This window comes from Danio rerio, chromosome 6 (assembly GCF_052040795.2).
Source record: "Danio rerio strain M-AB ecotype USA chromosome 6, GRCz13ab, whole genome shotgun sequence".
NCBI classification, from domain to species: domain Eukaryota; kingdom Metazoa; phylum Chordata; class Actinopteri; order Cypriniformes; family Danionidae; genus Danio; species Danio rerio.
In genome coordinates this window covers 21,914,372-21,939,543 of record NC_141026.1, presented here as the reverse complement: position 1 = coordinate 21,939,543, position 25,172 = coordinate 21,914,372, and the positions used below count along the sequence as shown (strand labels likewise).

Sequence of the window (25,172 nt, the reverse complement as noted above, 5' to 3'; positions counted from 1 at the left end):
ATAAAAAACTGAATAAAAAAATGATTTGTCTTGTGTAGATCTAAGCTGCACATTGGCTAAGTATTTCCCTTCTTAAAAGAATTATGTCAACAGCTGCTGAATCTGTCTGAAAAACATTTTTTGATCAACTATATTTCAAAATTGTGTGTTTTATTCATTTTGTATTTTTTTCTCTTCGGAGTAGAAATGTGTTTATTCCATTTAAAGTATGACGCTGATGAGCCAGTTCTTTTCGCGTGACAGTGTGCCCACAGCATTCTTTCAACTAGTAAAGAATGAAGGCTGATTGCGTGCCTCCATTGGAAATAACAACTTGTGCGTAAACGATGCAATATGTGAACTGCCTTTAAGTAATAGCCTCAGCTATAGTTAATTCAGTGTGCGTGGGTATTAGGCTCAGTATACAAGCTTGGAACTTTTAACTAACGCACAGCTGACATAACTTTGTTCAGTTGCAGCAGTTTTATTTTGTGTAGAAACTCTGTGGTAAGAAGCCTTTACAATTAATTAAACATGACAAATAAAGTACGATTAATAGAGAAATCTGTTAATCATTGCATCCCTAAATTAGATTTCTGTTTAGTTCGAATATGACTTTAGTCGGATTAAGGTAATCCAAAAAAAAAAAAAAAAAAAAACGCTGTTTACATGGTAGGCTCTTAATTAGAGTAGTCTCAATCGTATTAAATGTGCCCTACAATGAAAATCTGGGTATACAAGTAGAATAATAAAAGATCAATGTATGGAAATGGTTGTACTGTGAGCCTCACACCGCACTTTTTTTTTTTCTCATGTAAATTCTACAAGAGTAAAACCCTGGTGGACAACAGGCCATTCAGAAGACAAAACAAACAGTGCATTTGCATGTATGCCTACTTTAGGTAATTTATCCAGACCTAATGACCAATCACGTCATTAAGAGAACATGACTCATTTACTGCTGAGATCTTAAAAAACTCAGAACATTAATATGCATATCTCAGGTTATTAAGTCAAACATTTTCTAGTGAGACAACAGGTATAACATTCCTCCCTTAGTTATTTTAAGTGTATATTTCACCAAAGCACCAAATAGTTTACTGCGTTACTGGGGAACAATAGCACAAGACATGTTCCAACCTGCCACAGGTCACAAAATGCAATATTTACAGATTACCCATTTATTCAACTCAACACCAAAGAAACATAAGGTATATTTAGTTATATCTTTTTTTAATTTATTGTGTTTATTACAAAATTTAATGTGTGTGTTTCAAAAAACACAAGTAACTGTTGAATCATGTCTAATCACTCCGCTCATCTGTCATATGTGCTGTTTTCTTTGACTATAGCTAAAAAAAAAAACAATGCGATACATCTCCATCAATCTCTTTTGTCAACTTTAATTATAATTTATTATAATTTAGCCTTTATCCACAACAGATCTGGGGCCTCATGTTTCAACGCTGTGTACGCACAAAAACTTTGCGTACGCCAGGTTTCACGCTCAGAATCGCTCACGTTTGGATTAACTAACGATGAAATGAACGTGGGAACGTGCATGATTCCACTCCAACTTCATTCCTGGCGTACGTACATTTCTTGTGCGTGTCTGTTTTATTTCTATTGGCGACTTCTAGAGGCAATTGTGTTAAATTGCACTCTACAAAGTGTCTTTGAGCTGTGCAATGGCAGCTGTATGAGACGGGTTCTTCTGCATGTCTAGCAGGTATATAAGGTTTCCATACCAAGCAGTTGACCAGCCAAAAATGAATGCGCAATTTGCAGCAGTCGCCGTTTTTCAAAATGTAATCGGAGCAATCTGTTGCACACACATTGCTATAAAGGCACCATCTGAAGATGAGTTTGCATACGTGAAAACATTTCAACATTTCCATTCAATAAACGTGCAAATAAAATATGATGCACAGACTTATTAATGATTCCTACTTGTCTTCCTCATAATGAAGAGGATAGGCAAAATCTGGTTCATCAGACGCTGGATTCGAACAGAGTTCATGCTCGAACATGTCAAAACATGTTACCATGCGTTTTACGAGCTACACCACTGACACTGTTAAACACGCTTTAAAATTTTACACATATAAATCACACTATTTCTTTTTTTAATCCACTCAGTGCGATGTTCAGACCCAGCTGTGTTAACCGCATCAGCTAAACTCTCCCACTCTATTTTTTTTCTTTTGTTATTATTCCGAAGGACAAACTTGCTAATAACACCGCCTTTCTCCAATCCACCTCCGAAAGCAGCACCTAGAATTCACATTCTGTTCAAAGTTTCTCTTTTTGCTTGCTTTTTCCATTGCTTTTTCGTTGGGTTTTGCCAAAGTAGAGTCATTAGCATATTCATACGGGGGAGGAGGCAGGGAGGGGTTTTGGGCTCGTGCATGCTTAGTTTCACGTTCATTCGGATGTACAAAGAGAATATGCATGTGATTTAGCGTACGCAGTGTTTCATACAACTGAATTTTTTACTGCGTACGCACATTTATAGCTTTGTGCGTACGCAATGTTTTAGTATGATTTCAACGCAAGTCTTTGTACATGAGGCCCCTGGTGAGCAAAATAGTTTAGCGCAACTGTGATTGGGTTTATATTGGTCTGTGTTCAACGTAACTCATCCTCTGTGTGTGTCTGTAAGAGGAGCAAGTCAGAGCAGAGCTCATTAATATTCACGACCCAAAACATATATCATCAATTATGGACCTTCTAATTTTATGTGTAATTTAGGGAGTAATAAATGAGCTTATAAAATTTTTTATTTTTACCACTTTATATAAAAACATACACACTTGTTTGAGAACACAGAACACATTTTGAACTTGGTGTTTTCCCCGTCAAAAAAGTGCTGCGCAGATGAAAGACAGAAAAAAAGGTCGCCTAGTTTCTGCGTACACTCACCCCGAAAATGCTGTTTGTATGATTTAATTAATTTCATCGTATCAAAACACATTATAAATAATATTTAAAACATTTTCCGGAGTTTATTTATTTATTTTTAGAAAATATCTCAAATCTTTTTTTTCAAAGAGGCTTTTGAAAAATGAAAGTTTAATATAAATTTGAAACAGTTTGATATAGTACCTAATTGCTATAGCTATAGTTTTATATTGGTTTATTTATTTAATGTGATTTTATTATATCTGATATTTGTAATTCTTTAAATTATTTCAATATAGGGATATTTTATCTAGATATGACACTAATGTTTTGAGCCTACAAAAGTGGATATGAAATTTGTAAAGTTTAATGTCTTTGTTTCATTCATATAGTGTATTATCTCCAAAATAAATTAAAACAATAAAAAGAAAAGAAAAAAGCCGCTCGCGGCATCAACAGAGCTATGAATGGAGCTCTCTTTTCCTCGGTCTTACACACATACACAGGCATCTAAACGCGAAAAAACACTTATTAAACTTGACAAAACCTCTTGAAAACCTTTACTGTCTGCTGTGTCTTTAATATGGTGTAAAGATTATTATGCGTTATTGAAACATCAAAGAGATGCAGCAAAGAAAAGTCACTTATTAAAACTATCATTTTATGCAACAAGCTTACATTTAAAAGAGAAACATAAGGGCGATCATTTGCAAAAAAGACCCCAGCCTATAATTTGTTCCAGATGTTTTCTTTCTCTTATTTATTTATTTGTTTATGTGTTTGGCGCATGTTCTCGTGTGCGATCGGAAAACTGTGCCCGCCTCTCCTTTCACTCCACCCCGAAGCCCCGGCTGGCCCTCTTTGGCCCAAGGTATTCGGCGGGCTGAAAAAGACCGGCCGCTGGCCCCAAGAAAGACCCGCTTTGGCCTGATTAGGCCCCGGAAGTGACAGTGGAAACGCCATTGGCCTTGGCTCGCCCTGGCTTGCTCGCTTTAGGCGCGATAGTGGAAACGCGGCTAATAAAAACAACACTGACAGATTTAGTTTTAGAAACCAGCAAGAGTTACAACTAATGACACATCTAATTAGTGATCTTGTGGTGAATGTTAATCCAACATTTACACTTTCGAAGAGTGGATAAAAGACATGCAGTGGTTAAAGTACGCTATGACTAAAGCATTCACTGTAAAGCCGGTGGGATGGAGTTTTCAGGTAACAGTGTTTGCCTCATCTACACATTTTAAGCACGAGATGTTCTAACGTTATTTAATCCTTCATTTAATCTCCACGATGCTGTCAGTCATTTGACTGATAGTGCTTTCACCATCACTAAAGAGCATGCATTCACTGAGATGAAACTAATATTGCAGCTCATGAAAGAACAGTATTGTTATTAAGATGGCATATGCAAATAATAAGATATAATACCATTTGTGCAATATCAGACAGCACCCGTGAGAACAGCACAGTGATTATGGTAAATTTAGTTGATCTCATTCAAGTCAAGCAGTGCATGCAGGGCCCGTGAGCGATTTACAGATTTTTGTTTATTTGTTTGTTGTGATTAGAGTGTTAATATATAACAGAACCTGTTCATATAAAACGTGTAGTAACGGTGCTTATCATTTTTGGTGGGTGCGATTAAATTTCGTCTGGTGCACCTACATTTTTGAAGTAAGGAGCACCAGTGCTACCAAGCAATAAAGGTTCATTTTGAGCCCTGTTAGACCCTAATCGGTAATGGAAATTTTGAGTTTTAAGAAAATGTTAAAATGTAATAGGCCCAGTTACATTGTTCCTTCATAAGCCCACTTCAGTCAGATAATTCCTGCTTTCAGATCTACTAAAATGGCAGGTGACAGTCAAATCAAGCAGATCTGTGCTGTCTGAGAAAAAGGTGGACACTCATCTTTCTGAAAATAAAAAAAAATACTTAAAAATAGATTAAAACCGAGTTCCATATAAAAACTAAACTATTCTTTTCTTTTTATTTGTTTAACTACCACAATATTACATTTATTTTTTATAAGAGGCTTTTTGGTTTTGAGTATAAAGAAGGATTTGTTTTATTTGCTGCTAAGCAGAAACCCCCAGAAGTACAGCTCTATTACTGTTTAAAGTAAAGGAAAATAAAAACAAGATCATGCTTTTATGATGTTAGTTTGAATCCATTAAAAAAATTTAAATCAGAGAAATCCTCTGGCTTTATTCTTTTTTTTGCTGTATCAAAAACATACCGAACTGTGACACTACTGTTTCGTATCGAACCAAACCGTGATTTTTTTGATCCGTTACACCACCTAATATATATATATATATATATATATATATATATATATATATATATATATATATATATATATATATAAATAAATGAATAAAACATTTTGTTTGTAGTTTGCAATAACTTATCTTATTTAGGAATCTCTCTATTCCTAAAGGTTTTAGGTGACCAAACTATAATTTTAATGCATATAACCATTTAATAAAGCTGTCTTGTTTAAATGCACCAAATATTATTTGTATTAAATGTATTGAAATGTATAAAAATTTCCATTTTAATAATTTATTTAATTTTAAAAGAGGATTTCATAAAAAATTCTTATTAATTTATTAAGATAGATATTTATTTAGATAGATCCTCTGCCCATCTTGACCTCTAAGAGACAATGCCACTCTGAGATGCTCTTTGTATACACAATCATGTTGCCAATTGACCTAATAAGTGGACAATTGGTCCTTCAGCTGTTCCTAAAATGTACATTTGACTTTTCTAGCCTGTTATTGCTACCTGTCCCAACCTTTTGGAATGTGTAGCTGTCTTGAAATCCAAAATGTGCCAACATCTGGCCTGAAATTTAAAAATTTCTCACTTTCAACATTTGATATGTTATCTATATTCTATTGCAAATAAAACACAAGTTTATGAGATTTGTCAATTATTGCATTACTTTCTTATTCACAATTTGTAGGTAGGTAGGTAGGTAGGTAGATAGATAGATAGATAGATAGATAGATAGATAGATAGATAGATAGATAGATAGATAGATAGATAGATAGATAGATAGATAGATAGATAGATAGATAGATAGATAGATAGATAGATAGATAGATAGATAGATAGATAGATAGATAGATAGATAGATAGATAGATAGATAGATAGATAGATAGATAGATATGTATTAGAAATATTTTTTAATTGTTGCAAATTTATTAAAAACAGAATACCTAAAAAATTGTAATAAAAAAAAAATTCACATGTACATAAGAATTCACAGCCTTTGCAGTGAAGCTCTAAATTGAGCTTGGATACATTCTGTTTCCACTGATCATTCTTGTGATGTTTCAGCAGCTTGATTGGAGTTCATCTGTGGTAAGTTCAGTTGAACAGGCATGATTTGAAAAGGCATACACCTGTCTATATAAGATTCCAGGGTTGACAGTGCATGTCAAAGCACAAACCAAGCATGAAGACAAAGGATTTTTCTGTAGACCTCTGAGACAGGATCATCTCGAGGCACAAGGCTAAGGAAGGTTACAGAAAAATTTCTGCTGCTCTGAAAGTTCCAAATGGACGGCCATCTAAGCTAAGTGATCAGGGGAGAAGAGCCTTAGGGAGGTGATCAATAACCCGATGGTCACTCTGTCTGCCACTCCCCAAATGGAATTTGCCAAAAGGCATCTGAAATGTTCTCAGACCACAAAAAACAAAATTCTCTGGTCTGATGAGACTAAAATTGAACTCTTCAGAGTGAATGCCAGGCGTTACATTTGGAATATCAAATGTAATGCCTATCAATAGAATGGCTTCACAACAACTCTGTGAATAACCTTGAGGGGCCCAGCCAGAGCACAGACCTTAATTCTACTGAACATCTCTGGAGAGATCTGAAAATAGCTGTACACCGTCGCTTCCCATCCAACCTGATAAGAGCTTGAGAGATACTGCAAAGAGGACTGGGCAAGGAGTTCCAAGCTTGTGGCATCATATTCAAAAAGACTTAAGGCTGTAATTGCTGCCAAAGTTGCATCAACAAAGTATTGAGTAAAGGCTGTGAATAATTATGTACATAAAATTTTTTAGGTTTTTTATTTGTAATAAATTAGCTATATATATATATATATATATATATATATATATATATATATATATATATATATATATATATATATATATATATTCACATTGCCATTATGGGGAATTGTGTGATATTATTATTATTATATTGTACTTTTAGAAAATCAAAAGCATATCAAAAGCAAATCATATAGAACATACATATAGCAATATAGCAGGTAAAGAAACTCACCCAGATGTGCTGCAGGTCTTTGCTATTTACAGGATATAGAGCACAGTTGGTCCCTACAAGTTTCACTGCACATTCTGTGTTTATGTTAGTCACAATTCCACACTGTTTTTCCTGCAGGATTCAAAGAACAAATTACTGAACTCTGCCTCAATTAATACGGAACCCCGGAAGGGACGTAGTGGAGGAGAAAAAAATTGGCTGGGTGAAAAAAAAAAAAATGGGTGAAAGAAAAAAAATGGTGGGAGGAAAATATATATTTTTAAGTTTTTGCGTTCCCTCGCAAAGATGTTTTGCGTTCCCTCGCAAAGTCACTTTATTTACAATACTGTGAGCTGATCGTCGCCTTTCACTTTGCAACCTCTGAACCAGTGAATGCATGTTTAAGCGCTGACTGACAGACGCGCTTCGTACAATAAACTGATCCCAGATCAGCGTCTGTACGCGCCATTTAAAGGGACACTTCTGTTATCAAACAAGTGAGCAGCAAATGAATCTCATGTTTTGTTTAATTTGATAACAGAGGTGTCTCTGTAAGAATGCACAGATCTATTATGAAAGCAGTCCATTACTTTAGAAACTGTTTGTGCTCATTTAAGAGAAAATAAGTTGTTTAAAATAAAACATGCAGGACGGAGATGTTTTTATATTATTCAGTGTGTTTGTCTGTTTAAACACACACCCGCTCGTCTGTAGGATCTAGGATCAGTTTATTGTACGAAGCGCGTTAGTCAGCGCTTATACATGCATTCACTGGTTCAGATGTAGCATACGCACAGTAATGAAAGTAAAGAAAGTGGGATAGAATGGTAAAATACGGGAGAATTTCGGCAAAACGGGAGGGTTTACATGAGTGAAGTGAACAGGAAGTGTTTGTGGAGAAACAGTTTTGCGAGAGAACGCAAAACATCTTTGCGAGTAACGCAAAACATCTTTGCGAGATAACGCAAAACTTTGCGAGGGAACGCAAAACATTTTTGCGAGGGAACGAAAAACTTTGCGAGAGAACGCAAAAACTTAGAAATATATATTTTCCTCCCACCCATTTTTTTTTTCACCCATTTTTTTTTTTTTCACCCAGCCAATTTTTTTCTTCCCACTACGTCCCTTCCGGGGTTCCGTAAATTAATGATAAATGTCATCCTAAAGAATACACATGGTCTTTAAAAGCATTTTTTAAAACATCTTAAGCCACACTCCTGTCTACATTTTTAACAACTTTTCATTAGTAGACTTTCTAGTAAAATACAAGCTTTGGAGAGTTTTTTTTCCCCATTGTCCTGTGTTATTCTGCACATTTTTTTGTCTTTTAATACAAGTAATAAAACAACTTACATTTGAATTTATCCGCCGGACAAAGTCTCTAGGCACAATAGATCGATCTTCAAGTTTCAGCTACAAGATCAAGAGAGAAAGAATAAGACAAAGGAGAAAGAGGATGTAGTCTTATAGGTCATGCAGTTCAAAGGTTTCAACTCTTCAATCTACAATCAACAATCAAAACCTATGTCTATGTAACAGAATTAATAGCCCCCTTTGATTTTTGTTTTCCTTTTTTTTTTTTTTTTTTTCCAAATGATGTTTAACATAGCAAGGAAATGTTCACAGTATGTCTGATGATATTTTTTCTTCTGGAGAAAGTCTTAATTGATAGATACACAAAATTTTAATTATATATCATGTTTTGACAACAGAAATGCAGGAAATTAGATCCGCCTGACCAACTGGAGCTCCTAACATTTTTAAATACCCACTATCCGTATACATAAACTACCGATTTGACTTTAAAATAACTATATTCTCGCTTGGAAAAACTCTTATAACTTGATTTTGTTTCTTAATTTAAGAGTATTTTTCTCATTTTGCAGACAGAACCCATCCGCCATTAACAGTCCTCATCAGTTTTCTGTGCAGCACATATGAGTTGCTATGGTAACTTTAAACGTTTGGGAGAAGCACATTTATTTTGAACTGTGATCAAAACTGACTGTTTAAAAAGAATGCACAACCTGCAGCCAATCAGAATCAAGAATTTCAACAGACCATGGTCAAAACTAGTGCGTTAACGCATGCGATAATTAGAAATAATTAACGCGTAAAAAAAAATGATGCAATTAATGCAGTTGCAGTTTTTTTTTCCTGTTGTGGGCAGGGGCGAACTGGACATCTGGCAGACCGGGCAGTTACCCACTGGGCCGATGTACTTTTTGGGCTGGGCTGATCATCTTATGATCTGATCGGCCCATAAAACACTTAGCACAGGGTACTTGCACCAATTTAAAAGTAAAATTAAATGCTTTTTAAAACCTTTTTAAGCCCTTAACAAATATAATTTAAGAACCAAAAAAATTATAATTTCTTTGGAAAAGGCTACACATTTTAATGTCCTCGTTAGATTTAAATAAATTGTGCCTCGTCACAGTATGGATAACCCACAGTACCTGCCTTTTGGGTGTCTGGTGGTGAAATGAAACTGTTATAGCTGACTGTGAGGGGGCATCTGAACTAGTGCTGTAATTAGGCTATAAAAGTTAGGCCCGATAGAGCCCAAACCAAAGTACATTTTGACTAAAAGCATTTTAAAAGCCTGACCCGTTTACAGCCCGACATTATCTAAGTGTGCACATGCACACAGCTCTTTTGTCTTTTTTGATGAATAAGTCGTTTATATGTGTTAACATTATTTATTCATAACATAGGCTACAGACCACTTGGAAGTTGGAACAAAAAAAATTAAATAAGCCCTCTGTATCATCTTAACGTCTCAACACTCTAAATAGGCCTGGGTACATACACTTAGCCTTTAAATTGGCCAATGCACCAATGCAAAAATAAGTCTTTCTTAGCAAATTAATTTAAATAAATGATGACAGGTATTTGGCAATGAAGAATTTAAGATAAAGGCTCTGTTGGATGTTTTGCCACTTCTCTTCACAATAAGGCGATGGTGAAGCTGAATATTAAAGGGCACCTAGGTTACCCCTTTTTTCAGATTTAATATAAGTCTTTTGCGTCTCTAGAATGTGTATATAAAGTTTCAGATCAAAATACCCGTCAGATTTTTCATAATACCTTTTACAAGATGCTGTCTTATACTGATTTCCAGCAGGGGGTGGTTTTGTCGTACTGCGCCTTTAAGCCGAGTTCTGCCGGCCTACTGTTTCTACACGCCTCCTCCTTCAGCTGCGTCAGACAACAGACAGACTTAAAGGAAGAAGGTCTCACGTAGCGTTTGTGAGATACTATAGTCAGAACTAAACTTTACTAATCAGTATTGTGAAGTTGCTTTGATGAGTCACACACAATATCGTTACAAAGTTAACGCGCGCGACACACACACACACACACACACACACACACACACACACACACACACACACACACACACACACACACACACACACACACGCACACACGCACACACGCACACACGCACACACGCACACACGCACACACGCACGCACGCACGCACACACGCACACACGCACGCACGCACGCACACACGCACACACGCACACACGCACACACGCACACACGCACACACGCACACACGCACACACGCACACACGCACACACAGGCAGACAGACAGAGCGCGCTTAGCTTTGTTAAGGCTAACCTCAAGTACTGTGTGGATATCTGTTATGCTGATGTACAAAATAAACCTGATTTAACTTCCACAAACCAGGATTAAACGTCTTCTTTTATAATTGTTCTCATAATTGTACACACATACTCTGTTTTAAAACACTTTAAACATGTGAAACTTACTCTTAATCACATTTGATGATGATTGCTGATCCTAGCGAACAGAACAGAGCTTTTATTCCCGGTTGCTTTGCGTATGTCTGTCTGGTCTTGTTGACATGTTCACGTGACTACCGGAACATGTTAATGCGCGCAGCTGTCAATCAATTCTGTGGGCGGGGGAATCGCACACCTACGTAATGGTGCGATCGATTTGAAAACAGCTCCAATTGGCCGACCCTTTTTTTGTAGTTAAATTGAAAAAAAAAGGACTGGGTGTGTTCATATCACCCCAGTATGACGGTCTATACACTATACCAACACACAGATCTGTCCAAACAGCTTGAAAAGTAGATTTGTAGATTAGTGCCCTTTAAAAGAATAATGCCAGCTTTAGCCTGTATACTCTGACTACATTATGATTTTATGGTTTTATTAATATTTAGTTAGAATTTAAAATTCTTTACTCACCAAGAATATTTGTTTTTGTGGGGGAACATTACTAAATCTACTGTAAATGGCTTTAGTCCTGCGCTCACTGAGCAGCACTGAACACCCTTTCACTGCTGCTGCTGCTGGCCGGGATGCACTATTGATCTGGCTAATTTAGCATGGTATGGGTAGGATTGTTTGTTCATCTTCCACCAGTCAAGAACATTCATTTCATTTTCCATGACAGCGGTTTCAAGTGAGTGACCTCATCATGTTCCCTGTCAGCTCGCTGGACACTGCTCCTTAGTGCTCTACCGTAATATGCAGTGTATGAGCGACCGCCGAAATACCTTGGCGGCTAGAATGACTGTTCGAATTAAACTGGCGGCTGGCCTGACCGCTGACAAAATTCACTCTTTTTGATATCTCTGTCATCATTTGTTTTACCTTTGCAGGGATGGATTTTAATGTATTAACAAACAATTTGATTACTTCCTCGCGCTAATCGAAATGCATCACATGAATGTTCATTTACTGCGCAAGCCCAAGCACGGCACGACCCTGTCTAAAATGATAGAAATAAAGTCTGAACCCAACAAAGATCTTCAGCTCTAGTCTGAACTAGTAACATTGTTAGGTCGAGCTGCAAACAATGCAGGGATTAACCTGGACCCGCTATGACTAGATGCTGCAACGTCCTGTGACTGCTTTCCTCATTTCATGTGCGACGCGACGACTTTGAGCCCCATGGTCCCTAACGAAAAGGTCTTTTTGCAGAATTTACACATTGCTTCTTCATCTTCATTGACTCTTCTTTGCCACGTCATTAAATTTACACTTTCCCATCTTTGCATTTTGAACCTCACCTCGGCAATTGCGTAATGACAGCACGCAGGTGCAGACCAATGTAAGCATCTGTAGCCAACCTACCGTAATAATCTAGTAAATCACGGATACTGTCATTTCTCTCTGTTTCACACAAACTAAATAATCAACTATTAGATGTTTTACGGTGGACCACTGTGCTTCCCTATCGTCATTAAGCACCCCGGCTAAAAATTTAATACCTACAACCACTTTATGGTAAAATTTAAGACAATTTAAGACCTTAATTTCCCTGATTTTAATTTAAGACATTAAGACTTTTTAAGGAACTGCGGAAACCCTGTAGCAGACTGTCATGTTTTTCTGCCTAAGTGATTGACGATCCTGTGAGCTGTGATGCTCTGAAAGTAAGATGTTTCTTTTCCAGACAGAGCGGCCCATGTGACATAATCTGCAGCCCATTGGTTCTTTTCTTTATTGACATTAGGCTGACCCAATCACAAACGTCCATGTTGGGCTCTGTGTAGCGTGCAACGTAGGTGTGTATTTGTCAATATAGTCGAGAGTCATGCCTGTTTCTCATGCTCGGGAGAGCAGAAGCGGCGAGTAGGCATTTGAATTTTGCATCTGTACTCTGCAGCGGAGCACAGATCAATATATTCCTGTCTATTCTATCTAGTAACCTATCTGTCCATATAAATATATATTTTTTTACTTTTAATCTGCACCACAACCCGCGGCGACTTCCTCCTATGCGGTTTCCTTAACCTGCAAGTCTTTGTTTTACAAATTATAAAGAATGTCTGCTTCAAGCTCTATGAGGAGTGTCATTTGTGTATTTTAAAATGCACTCAGTCAGAAGACAATCGTATGAGATATCATGACATTGTGCTTTTGATCGTCAACATGATGTAGGCTTATAGTGACAATAAAATTGATAGAATATGGTTATAATGATATTTATACATGACCAAACTAGTGTGCAACTTAAGAATTTTTTTTAACATTTAGTTTTGTAGTTCGGGCCCAAACAAATATTTGTTGCATTTTTCAATTGTTTAAAATCATTTGATTGGCAACGTAAAATCTTTTAGCTACATTTGATGTTTCATTGTTGAGTTAAACATTTTTTTAGGGTCTCTGATACATTGCTTTTATTATTTATCTTTATTTTATTAATCAACATTAACTGTGTGCGTCAGCAGGCAGTTTTTATGTCCATTATTAATTAGGCTCCCTCAAAACACACAGGCACACACAATATGGACTTCCAGTGTGGATTATAATTTTATAATAATAATAAAAAAAATTGAAGTTTTAAATTTGTCAACTCTCGTTATTTCCTATAATTTGCTTTTGTGCTTTTATAGAATGGGAGTTGGTAAACATATTCAAGGGCGTGCACAGGGTGCATTTTGAATGATATAGTGGACCACTCTAGCCCAAAGTACCAGGGCCGATTTTTTTGTCCCAGTTCAGCCCTGCAATGAGTATAATTGTGTGTATTCAATACATTATTATTATTATTATTTTCCATATCTGTAATGCCTGTATTTGGGCATTTTTTTGCAGTCCACTTAAAATCCAACATGGAAATCAATTTTTTCTTTATTGGCATTGATTGTTTTAAAATTCAAATGGCATTAACATGCCAGTGTTTTTATTTCTGTAATAAATAAGGCTGTCAAGCAGGATCTTGATGGTTTATTGTGGGTATGTTGTTTACATGAAGAAATCTGTGTTAAATGTAAAAAAAAAAAATTCTAATAAACTATATTTTAAATTTAAATATTTTTTGTCTTGCATTTACATTGATTTTACATTCGAATAGCCAAAATTACAAGTTTCAGTCTTTAAAATGCGATTAATAAAAAAAGAGTGATTAATTAGTTAATTTTTTAATCGATTGACAGCACTAATAAATATATATATATATATATATATATATATATATATATATATATATATATATATACATACATATACCCACATACACATATACACACATATAAATATATTTCTATATAATATTTATTTCTATCCACAAGATGGCGACAAAACCGCATAAGCCCTTACGCTTAGAAGATATTACAATCAGATTTCTAACTACAGCAGATCATGTTAATATTAAACTGTTAAGCACACTTGCCAACAATTCCGTTTTTCATAGGAGTATCCCGTATTTCAGACCTGTATCCCGCAGCCATCCCGTTTTTATTTCTTCCTTAAACCTTCCTAAAATCTTTACACTCCTGTCAGATCTCTTAGGTCGAGTGAGCAGAATCTTCTTTCAGTTCCACAGTCTAGGCTGAAACGTAGAGGGGACAGAGCTTTCTCTGTGGCAGGTCCTCGCTTGTGGAACACCTTGCCCCTTGAGATTAGAATGGCTCCATCATTGTCCATTTTTAAATCACTTCTTAAAACCTACCTTTTTAGCTTGGCTTTTTAAGATTATTTTAATAGTTCATTCTACAGGTTTTTTTTTTTTCAATTTTTACATATGTCTCTCTTGCTTTATTTCTATGTTTTTACATTCTGTCTTTTTATTATTTTACCTTGTTTTATGTACAGCACTTACGTCAGTCTTGTGACTGCTTTTAAATGAGCTTTATAAATAAATGAACTTGAACTAAAACACTCCCATAATTTCACCCACCCCCCTCTTTGGTACAGTCTGTAAACTAAACACCCCAGGGTTGCCAACTTTGGTACAGTACCTGATCGAAGCAGCCTCCCAAAACCTGTTACATCCTATCCTGGCTCTCAAATACACCCCCGAATATATATATCATATTAGTCTATATCAATAATTATCACGATATATGCCAAATCATTATATCTATTAAATTTATAGGATTTTCAGCATGCCAATCGCTTTGTGCAGCTGATTTAACAAATTTTTTAGTTGTCTGACAATATAAATAATAAAATAATAAACAAAAGAACAATCTTAATTCATCCTTTACAGTTCAAGTTTTTAACAACCAGACATTACCTACAAGTTATTGGGTATTATTGTTCAACATTAAAAAAAATAAACAAATTAATAAATAAAACAAGTTTGAAAAAAGTAAAAGGTGAGTTAATGGTCACAGAATTTTCAGTTTTCAATGAACTGTCCTTTTAATGGTGAGTATGGTGAATTTAGGATAAAATATTCTTTAATGTATAGGCTATTTTATTTAGGGATGCTAATGATTACTTGATGATCGATTGATTGTCAATAAACCTTTAATCAATAGACCTTATGGATGACTGATTAAGAATCGACAAGTAAAAGTTTAGTTTTGCTTTGCGCTGAGATGCGTCCACTCATTACATAATCAAGAGTGCAAAGTTTACCTTACTTTTATGCATTCACCCTTATTGCAGGACCCATACAAAACTATGTGCAGATCTCGCTTATATCCGTGGGTGTTTTAATTTTACCCCACAGACTTGCAAGAATAGGCCTAAGCAGACTCTCATTTTGTAAATCGCGCATCACGGCGAGACATGCGGGGAGCTTCTCCATTCACTCATCGGGTTTCTGAGCTCTTTCTCATCCTTCAGACCGAGTTTATTCTTCCGAGGTAACCTAAGAAATCTATCAGTGCTGCCAATTGCTTGTAAAGATTGTCCAGCTCATGCTGCTAAACCGCGCTTCGTTAATTAATTAAAATAAAACCATAAAAATAGTTTAATGGATTGTTTTGGTGCTAAAGCATATACTATAGTGGACTTGTTTTGAAGCAATTCAGCTCAGACGTTATGAGTTTTTCATGTACATTAGAATTAAGTTACACATTATCAAAATTTGTTGCAAAAAGATACATTTTCAAAGAAAAATATATAAAGTGTATAAAGCTGGGTATCAAGTTTGATCATTTTTATGCATCGACCGAATTGTCTCAATACTATCGAGTATCAAAAAAATTATTTTCGTTCGGTAGCAAATTTCGACACCCAAGGGTATAATCTTGTCATTGTCAGTGAGCTAGAAAACCTGCGGCATCCTTAACGTGCTCGGATCAAATGCTGTCATCGGCTACGGCAAGGCTGTCTTGAAAATCAATAGTTTACGGCGGTTACGCCCACTCGCCCAGAGCTTGTCGAATGTGAGGCTGTAAAGCGTGCACTACACTTTAAAGCATAGCATAAATATAATGCAAACAATGTTTAAGCGATCATAAGTATGGCCACATTATGCAAATATTGGTGGCAACAGTGTGCGATGCAATATCTGTAAAAAAAAGTTATCGAGACCAAGACTGGCAGCATGTCAAATATGATAAAACATCTGACAGTACACGGAATTAATTTACGAGCAAAAAAATTGCTCTGTATTTGACGGCAAGAAGATCACACCGTTGCAGTCATCATCATCATCCTCTCAGTATTTTCCTGACTCAGGGCCTCCAACAATGTGCCCACCATAAGCGTCGTCCTCCATGACTGAGGAGGATAACTGCACGATGGCTGGGGCATATATGCATTCAGATATTCAGAGAACAGTTTCAGGCCTCCTTCATATGTGGAAATCAGATATAAATCGGATATGTGACAATGTGACTGTCATGTAAAAAGGCAGATCGGATTTATTGAGGCATTCCGTTCTGTACATCATTAAACTTGTGACAATGTGGTGCTTCTCCGCGGTTTAATGATGTAAAAGGAAGAGCATGTGTGGAGATTTCGACATGGTAAACAACAGCAACAACAACAGAGAAATCATGGAGTAAAGTAGTCAGTCGCCACAATTTGCTCCCACCAGACCTTAGATCTCTCTCGTACCCACACAGTCCTCTGAATGCTGGAAGACATCATACAGCATATAAACCATTAGCGCAAGATGCGATGATGACACTTTCCCACCTCTTTCGCCTCAAAATCTTTTTAAAGTTGGGCGAACTTCGTGTTGTAACTTTAGCTTTTTTGTCGATATTAATACACGCACTGCGGGCTACACAGAACAACTTTATTCTCTCCAACAACAGCAGTGTGCACAAAGACAAAGGCTACATCTTCAACTACACACACACACACATCAGGGCCATACCATTACATGAACTGGGTAAGGGTAAATCTGGACTGAACCATTCACTGCTTATACTACACCACCTTGCATTAACAGTTTAGCTTTTATGTTTTCTTCACATTAATGTTTTAGTCTCTGCTCCTGCTGACCCTGGAATTAGGAGACCATCAAGTGATAATCCATTTACACTGGCAGAAAAAGTAAAAATGAACAAAGAAAGGAAAGATGAATACCTCAGGGGCCTTGCAAATTTTATTGTTAAATGTTTGCTGCCTTTTTCTACTGTGGAGGCTTTATGGTGGAGGTAAGTACAGTAGGGCTGCAACAACAAATCGATTAAATCGATAAAAATCGATTACTAAACGCATTGGCAACGAATTTCATTATCGATTCGTTGTGTCGCGCGACAGAGACGTTTGATTAAAAAAAAAAAAGAAAACTTTAGCTCAGCACGGAGTGGAGTAAACACGGCACCTCTCCGAGAGTTCAGAGTTCAGCGACTCGAAGACATGGATGATGTGGATGAATCACTACAGAATCCTACTTTTGTTCCGTTTTGAAGTGAGAACCGTAAAGTGCCTGTTGCTGGTGTTTTGTGTCCGGCGCTGAGCCAGAGAAAGACAGCGGGGTTAAGTTGGTTTCGTTTTGGGATCCTGACACATTCAGTGATGAACAGGATTAACTCAAAAAACTCTTACGCTAAAAAGATCTAAACTGTGTTTCCTACAAAAAGACAAAGCAGGTTATTTTTCACAGTCTTTTTCTCTTTTTTTCGCTTGATATTACAAGCACTGCTCCATTTAAGCAGAAGCAATATGCGATTAGCCGGGAGAGCTCGAACAGAGCTCTCAGTAAGGGTCGGAAAAGTGCTTTTTTTTTCGTTTTTTTTTTTCTTTTCGAAAACAAAACCAACTTAACTCCGCTGAAAGACGTGACATATAATCACATTTATGCAGCGTTTTAACTGCCTAATACTTCATTTATTTTTTAGAAATGTAAATACACACAAGTAGTAGCAAAACAATACATTTAGAGTTTGTAAAACACAAGAAAGTCTAACATTCCATTTAAATATAATTTGCTGATGTGTTTTATTTATCAGATACACATAGTGAAAGTAACTATAAAGTTGAACCTACGCTTCTAAGTTCAACCAGCCACTTACTTGAATGTATTTTGGGAGTAATTTATGAATGTACCTGCTGAATCCAGCATGTTCTGCTTTTTATGAATGAGGCAGCAGCGGCAAGTAAACATGGAGATTAGGCTTGGGCGATATTACGGTATTATGGTATACCGCGGGATCTAAAAATAGCAACGGTGTCAGTTTCAATACCGTTATACCGTCATAAAGTATTAAATATCCTTTATTTAATGCCTAAAAAACGTGTGTGTGGTTGTCATCACGGGACAGTGTGGAGGAGAGAGATAGAGGAAGAGGGAGGGGGAGAGGGTGAGAGGGAGAGGGAGAGAGGGACAGGGAGACGTGACGTGACGAGTCGCGCTTCAAAGTGTCCTGCAGTTTGGCAGTTTAGACTGAACAGAAGGGAGATGTGGTTAATATGAACGAGAGGTCTGCATTAGAGCTGAAGATCTTTGCCCGAACCCGGCGAGACCCGAAAAAATCCAAATCCCTGCATTAAAGTCCATCCCTGCAAAGGTGTAGCAAATTATGACGAAGTAGTAAAAAAAGAGAATTTTTTGACGGCGGTCAAGCCAGTCAGAAAGAGCGGTTATTCCAGCCGCAGGTATTTCGCGGTCGCTCATACACTGCGTATTACGGTAGAGCCCTAAACCGCAAACTGACAGGTAAAATGACGAGGCCACTCGCTACCCTGAAACTAAGGTCATGGAAAATTAAATGGATGTTCCTGACTGGTATAAGATGAATAAACAATCCTACCTAAAACTTGCAAAATCAGCCAGATCAGAACTCTGCATCTCGGCCTGTAGCAGTAGCAGTGAAACGGTGTTCAGTGCTGCTGGACGCACATGAGCGCAAGACTGCGCTAAAGCCAGTGGATTTAATAATGTTCCTCCACAAACACACGTAGCCTAATCTTGGTGAGTAAAGGGTTTTAAATTATAAATAAATATTAATTAAACCATATAATCATAATGTAGACAGAGTATACAGACTAATGGTGGCATTATTCTTTTAATATTCAGCTTCAATTCAGTTACTGCCAAAATACCCGTCATCATTTAGAGTTTATTTGATTTGTTAAGCAAGATTTCTTTTCATTGGTGTGTTGGCCAATTTAAAAGCTAAGTGCATGTAGACCTATAGAGTGCTGAGATGTTACGATGTTACAGAGGACTTATTTTATTTCTTTGTTCCAACTTTCAAGTGGGATATAGACTACGTTTGTTACGAATAAATGCTGTTAAAACATATAAATGACTCATTCTTGAAAAAATGCATTAGAGCTGTAAGGGCTCGGGCTTTATAAAGCTGTCAATCAAAATGTACGTGTCGGACTCGGGACCTATCGGGTATAATTTTTATGGCCCGATTACAGCTCTCTGCATTCCCGCGGGAGCCGGCCAGATTTCTTACGGTGTGGGAGTAAATTTCTGAATAAATCGCGGGAGAGATGTGTGTGTGTTTGTGTAAGACAGAGAAAGTCTCTCTGTCTGTCTCTCTGTCTGTCTCACTGTCTCTCTCTCTCTCTCTCTCTGCCTAAGGTCGCATAGAATGTATTCAGTTTCTGAATGGTTTAGGCTCAAGCCAACAGTTTGGTGACGCTGTCTGAGCCTTACGTCATATTTTTTTTTATTACGCCGGTAATACCGGATACCGGGGTAAAATATGGAGGCGGTTTGACGGTCTCAAAATTTGGACACCGCCCAAGCCTAATGGAGATATCCATCTCACATCCCAGATCACGATCACTTACATGTTTATGTGAATTGGAATATCAGGTAGTTGATGACATGATGAGCAAGCATGTAAATATGTAGAATTAACACAGAAAAAACTAAATAAAAGGGATACATTTGTCATTCATCACTGTTGTGGCTGCAGTTTGTCACATGAAAAACATGATGCGTCGCCACAAAAACATTAAGAGTGAATGTTCTAAAAGAAAACTGACTCCCGGGCCAGATAGAATCTTTAAACTCAGCAGAGAAAGAGTTAATAACAGAAGTAAAGCAGCGGTGGTTTAGTTATTTTGCATTGCAAGACTAAAGACACATTTTTATTCACTCGCCTTTTTTATATCCTTTATTGTGCCATCTGTTGTCATGTATAGCTGCAGTGCAGTAAACTTTTCTAACTTAGTCATTTTGTCTCGTTTCCAGTTCAAATATCTAAAAGATCTTACATCAAGACCAGACAAGAAAAATGGCATGAGAAAATAAAGTGATGCTAAAAACTTCTGTTTGAGATTATATCTTATTAAGATCATTTTTCTTAACCCATTGGCAAATCATTTTGCTTGTTTTAAGCAAACAATCACTTAATTTTGAGGTTAAGTGACTTCCTATGCTAATTCATGTGTCTAGTATGCATCTTCATTTAAAAAAACATTTAGATATTTGGATTGAAAACAAGACAAAACTAGTTAGTTTATTATTATTATTATTATTATTATTATTATTATTATTCTAACAGCTCAGGGGTGAGCTTTTTTGAATAAAGGGTTGGAAATTAATGCTTTTCTTGTTTTGTTTTTTACCTGATTAATTAAAAAAATAATCGACTGAGTAATCGATTATTAAAATAATCGTTAGTTGCAGCCTTAAAGTACAGTAAGTTGTAAATAATGTTGTAATATTACTATAATAGTAATATTAAGGCTGTTGGCCAGGTTTGTAGGTAGTCTCTTCACCTAGATAATTTTTAAAAACTTTTTATAGTAAGCAAAAATGATAAAATGCAAATTTTACTTAGTGTTTGATGATGTCAAATATAGGAAGATGATAAGCACCTTAAACCCCAGATATCAGTCCTTCAGCCTAGACATGTTCTCAAATACCCTCATATCTGCGTGGTATGCAGATGAAAAAGAAAATGTCAAGAAAGAGAAGGTCCTACATACAAGGGCAGTATACAAATCCCAGAAAGGGGACAAAGCGGAAGAGTTAGGAGATATTCTTGATGAATTCAATATAAAGGACAGAGAATTTGCTGTGACAGTGGACAATGCAGCAAACATGGATGTAGCAGTAAAAAATATAAGTATTAAAAAATTTGCTGCTTTGCTCACATTCTTATTATTGCTGCTCAGAAGTTTTACACAATTACCTCAGTCTCACAGTGGGCAGGAAGGATCAGAGCAATGGTGGTGTGGCTGAAAAGATCCAGCCTGGATAATCCTATCCTTAAAGAGAAGCAGCGTCTTCTCGGTAGGTAAAAATCAGAATAGATAAACCTTAGTGCAAAGCTCTTTGGTCAAATAGTTAATAAAAATCCTTTGCTAAATCATGCAGTAAAACATTTCTGCAAATAAACAGCCACTTTGATACACACATACAAACATAAATTTCTCCTTCCCACTTTAGGTTTCCCCGAACATGTGGTCATCCTTGATGTGAAAACAAGGTGGAATAGCTTATTCCTCATGGCCACCTCCATGGACCATCGTCTTCAGAAATTAATGGACAAAAACAGGTAAAAACTCTGTTCTCATTCTAAATGCTTATTCAATTTTCAGTGTGAATGATTTTGCTCATGAATCTATAGTCCAGCTAATTAATCTAATTATATTTTTTTAGAAAAGCAAAAGAGTTTGTCAAAGTTACAAAGATACTTTACACTTCAACCCTTTGCGTCTCTGCTGAAAGGAGCCCAACCTTGAGTCAGATTCTGCCCATCTTAAATAAACTCCAGCACCACTTCCCAGTGAATAAAGAGGACTCCTCCTTCACAAAGACCATCAAAGACACTTTCTGAAATGACCTCTCAAAAAGATACCCAATATTATAATATAATATTGAGTAAAACTATTATGTTCAGAAATAAGTAAAAAAAAAAAATCAAAAAAATTTCCAAAGATATTGGGGAGAAAAAGGGTTGGTAATATTCAGGAGGGCTAGTAATTCTGACTTCAACTGCATATATACAGTTATTTTATACTATATAATACAATAAAAATATAAATACAATAGAATAAAAATATGAAACAAACTGTGCTTTAAGCAGATTTACTGTAAGAAAATGACTACAACAGTCTTCAGTCAAGAGCAGAGAGGGATTTTCTCCTTTTGTTGTTTGATTACAGATAAAAATAGGCGGCAGCAGGAATATTGTGTGCTGTCACTTTAATGGTTTCTCTTTCATGTCTTTCATGTCTTTGGATTCTCAACTCGTTTGTTTATTACACAAATGAGGGTCAATTTGAATAATCACTAAACACCGCGTTTTGACACCTATTTGACCATTAAAGCACTCACGTTGAAATGACTTTAGATGTGTGCCCTTTGTTCGTCTCAATGTGCAAATGAGACCAAATGCTGACCGCATGCTTCTGACTGTGTGCACACCACACACACACAGAAGTATGCGGTCTTTCACGATCTATCGCGGTCTATCTTGATTAATGGTTTTCATAATCGTTAGAACCCAAAATCAAAATAGGATTTTGGATTAATTGCACTGCCCTAATTTATTATTTTATTTAACAAAGCATTTGGTATTTTGACACTAGTCAGGCCTTTATGGCAGACCTTGTTTTGAAGCACATCACCTTAAATGCTATTCTGGTTTTGTAGTTAACCGACCAACATACAGTAGTCAGGAGTTCAAAGTGACTATTACCGCCAGGCCTTATACCGCCGCTGTTTGAAATAACTGCTGCTCTGTTTTTAGTGTATGACAGCAGTTTGTGAATAAGCCGCCAGGGGGGCGCAAAGGGACGGGATGCGAACGGACAGAAATAACCTTTATAGCAGCATTAAATATTAAACAATAAGTCAAAGCATTATAATTCCTTCATTAATCATTTAAAAATTGTTAACAAGCTTTATTTTAAACTTTTTAAGTGCAAAGGACTCGTTTTGGAAAATAGAATTGAAGAAATAAAGACAACTAACATGAAAGCACAAACATTCAGTACAAATAAGTAGTCTTAAGTAAATAAAGCAGTCGTTTAGCCTAAATATAGAGAGATGTTCAGTGTTTGCTATTTTGATACGACAAGACAAGACATTTTCATTTATGTTTTTATTTCTGTTTTTATTTACATTTTCGTTGTTGATTATATTTTACTATCTTATTTTATGTCTGAATTATTGTACATAATAATAAACGAATAATGAAAATAAATTAATAATGAAAATAGGCCTAAATAAATAATTTATTTAAAGATATTGCGGCGAAACACTGAGAAACAGTCAGGGGCATGGTCTAAAGAGTTTAAGTTGAATGCTGCTTCATCAAAAGCAAAAAATAAATAAATTGACCTACCTTAAGGAAATCACTAAAAGTATAATAGAAATAATTTTGCCGCAGGACATAAATTAAGTCTGGCAGTTTTATTTTTGATAATTATTGTTTTTTTTTTTCAAAACGTCAGTGTTCTCCCTTACAGAAGCTATAACTGTTGTTTTGTTTTTACTTAATGGCTCAGTATGTTTTGTATTTTAATTTCAATTTCAGTCTACTTGCATATGCGTGTGAAATATAGGCTAATGCGCACATAACCGCGGAAAAAGAAGAAAAAGCTGTCAGTTAGAGCTAATTCATCAAAATGAGCTGTAATAAAATAAAGCATGTATGTTAACAGGCAGAATGTGAACAAACTTAAGGTAAGGCTAAGATATGCGCTTGCTTTTTAATGCATTTAAAAAAATTTGCGGCTACAATGGTGTATAATAATGTATTTTTTTCTTTTCCTTTTTTGTATGGTGAAGGACAATGCACATTGTTATTGATGTAAACTTAGGCTAAAACTTACCATTAATAAATCTGACCTACTTCAAGCAGATCACTTAAAGTATAATAAAAATAATGTTGCCACAGTACATAAATTAAGTCCCGCAAGTTAATTTTTAATAATTTAGTTGGGGTTCTGTTCATTTTTTTTCTCAAAACGTCTGTTCTTCTTTAAAGTAAAATTGTTGTTTTTTTTGTTGTTGTTGTTTTACTTGTAATGTCTCTCTCTCTCTCTCTCTCTCTCTCTCTCTCTCTATATATATATATATATATATATATATATATATATATATATATATATATATATATATATATATATATATATATATATTAGGGGTGTAACGATTTATCGTTGTACGATTTATTGTGATGCAAAAATGTCACAATATGCATCATGGAGTTATGACGATTTGATTACGATATGACGTCCTTTTTCTCTTATTAGTTGAGCTGTTTGCACGTGAGCTACGTTCCACCTGCTGTCGCACGTGAGTTCAGATTGCAGCAGCAGTAATGTTAGCAGACCAAGACGAGTGGAGCTGAAATAGAGGATGGCCCATCCTCTCAAAATCAGACGTCTGGCAACATTCCGGTTGTACAGTCGTTGCTTTAGACTCGTCCGCTTTTTGACACGCATACTGGGTCAAACATCCTAAGTTTTAAAGTCTTCACAGTGATTTACATACTTTGCACAGCGACAGGGATACCTCCTAATGGTGTTGAATGAGTCACATAATGTATTTATAAGGGACAATTCAGCCTAAAATATCATTCTGTCTTCATATAATGTTCCCGCCGCAAAATCACACATGACGTGAGCTCACCGTGAGCTGTTACTACAGAGGGCGGACTGATAGACGCGCGCGTATGGCAAGCCGTTTTAGCATTTAAACCTTTGTTCTGACTATCCATAAATATATTTAGATATGTATAATTATATTTTGACTAGTCATAATTACAATTCGACTAGTCAGAATGACAATTAGAGATATCTGCAATTACAATGGTACTAGTACGAAATCAGGTTGGAGATATCTGCAAATATATTATGACTAGTCATATTCCTCCACTGACTTTCATTGAAA

At 36.1% G+C, this 25,172-nt stretch overlaps 1 protein-coding gene and 1 long non-coding RNA gene across 4 annotated transcripts in view; one reads left to right on the top strand and one right to left on the bottom strand.

The window, feature by feature from the left end:
- Positions 1–25,172, top strand: part of LOC147836322 (uncharacterized) — a 309,667-nt gene that overhangs the window by 97,575 nt on the left and 186,920 nt on the right. The window lies entirely within an intron of this gene.
- Positions 1–25,172, bottom strand: part of ube2o (ubiquitin-conjugating enzyme E2O) — a 135,922-nt gene that overhangs the window by 84,591 nt on the left and 26,159 nt on the right. For 2 of the 3 annotated variants that reach the window (NM_001440840.1, XM_087254815.1), the window contains 2 exon segments: positions 7,192–7,302; positions 8,524–8,583. The exons of the other annotated variant lie outside the window; for it this stretch is intronic. In NM_001440840.1, coding sequence (NP_001427769.1) covers positions 7,192–7,302; positions 8,524–8,583 — 171 coding nt within the window. 3 annotated transcript variants of the gene reach the window in all.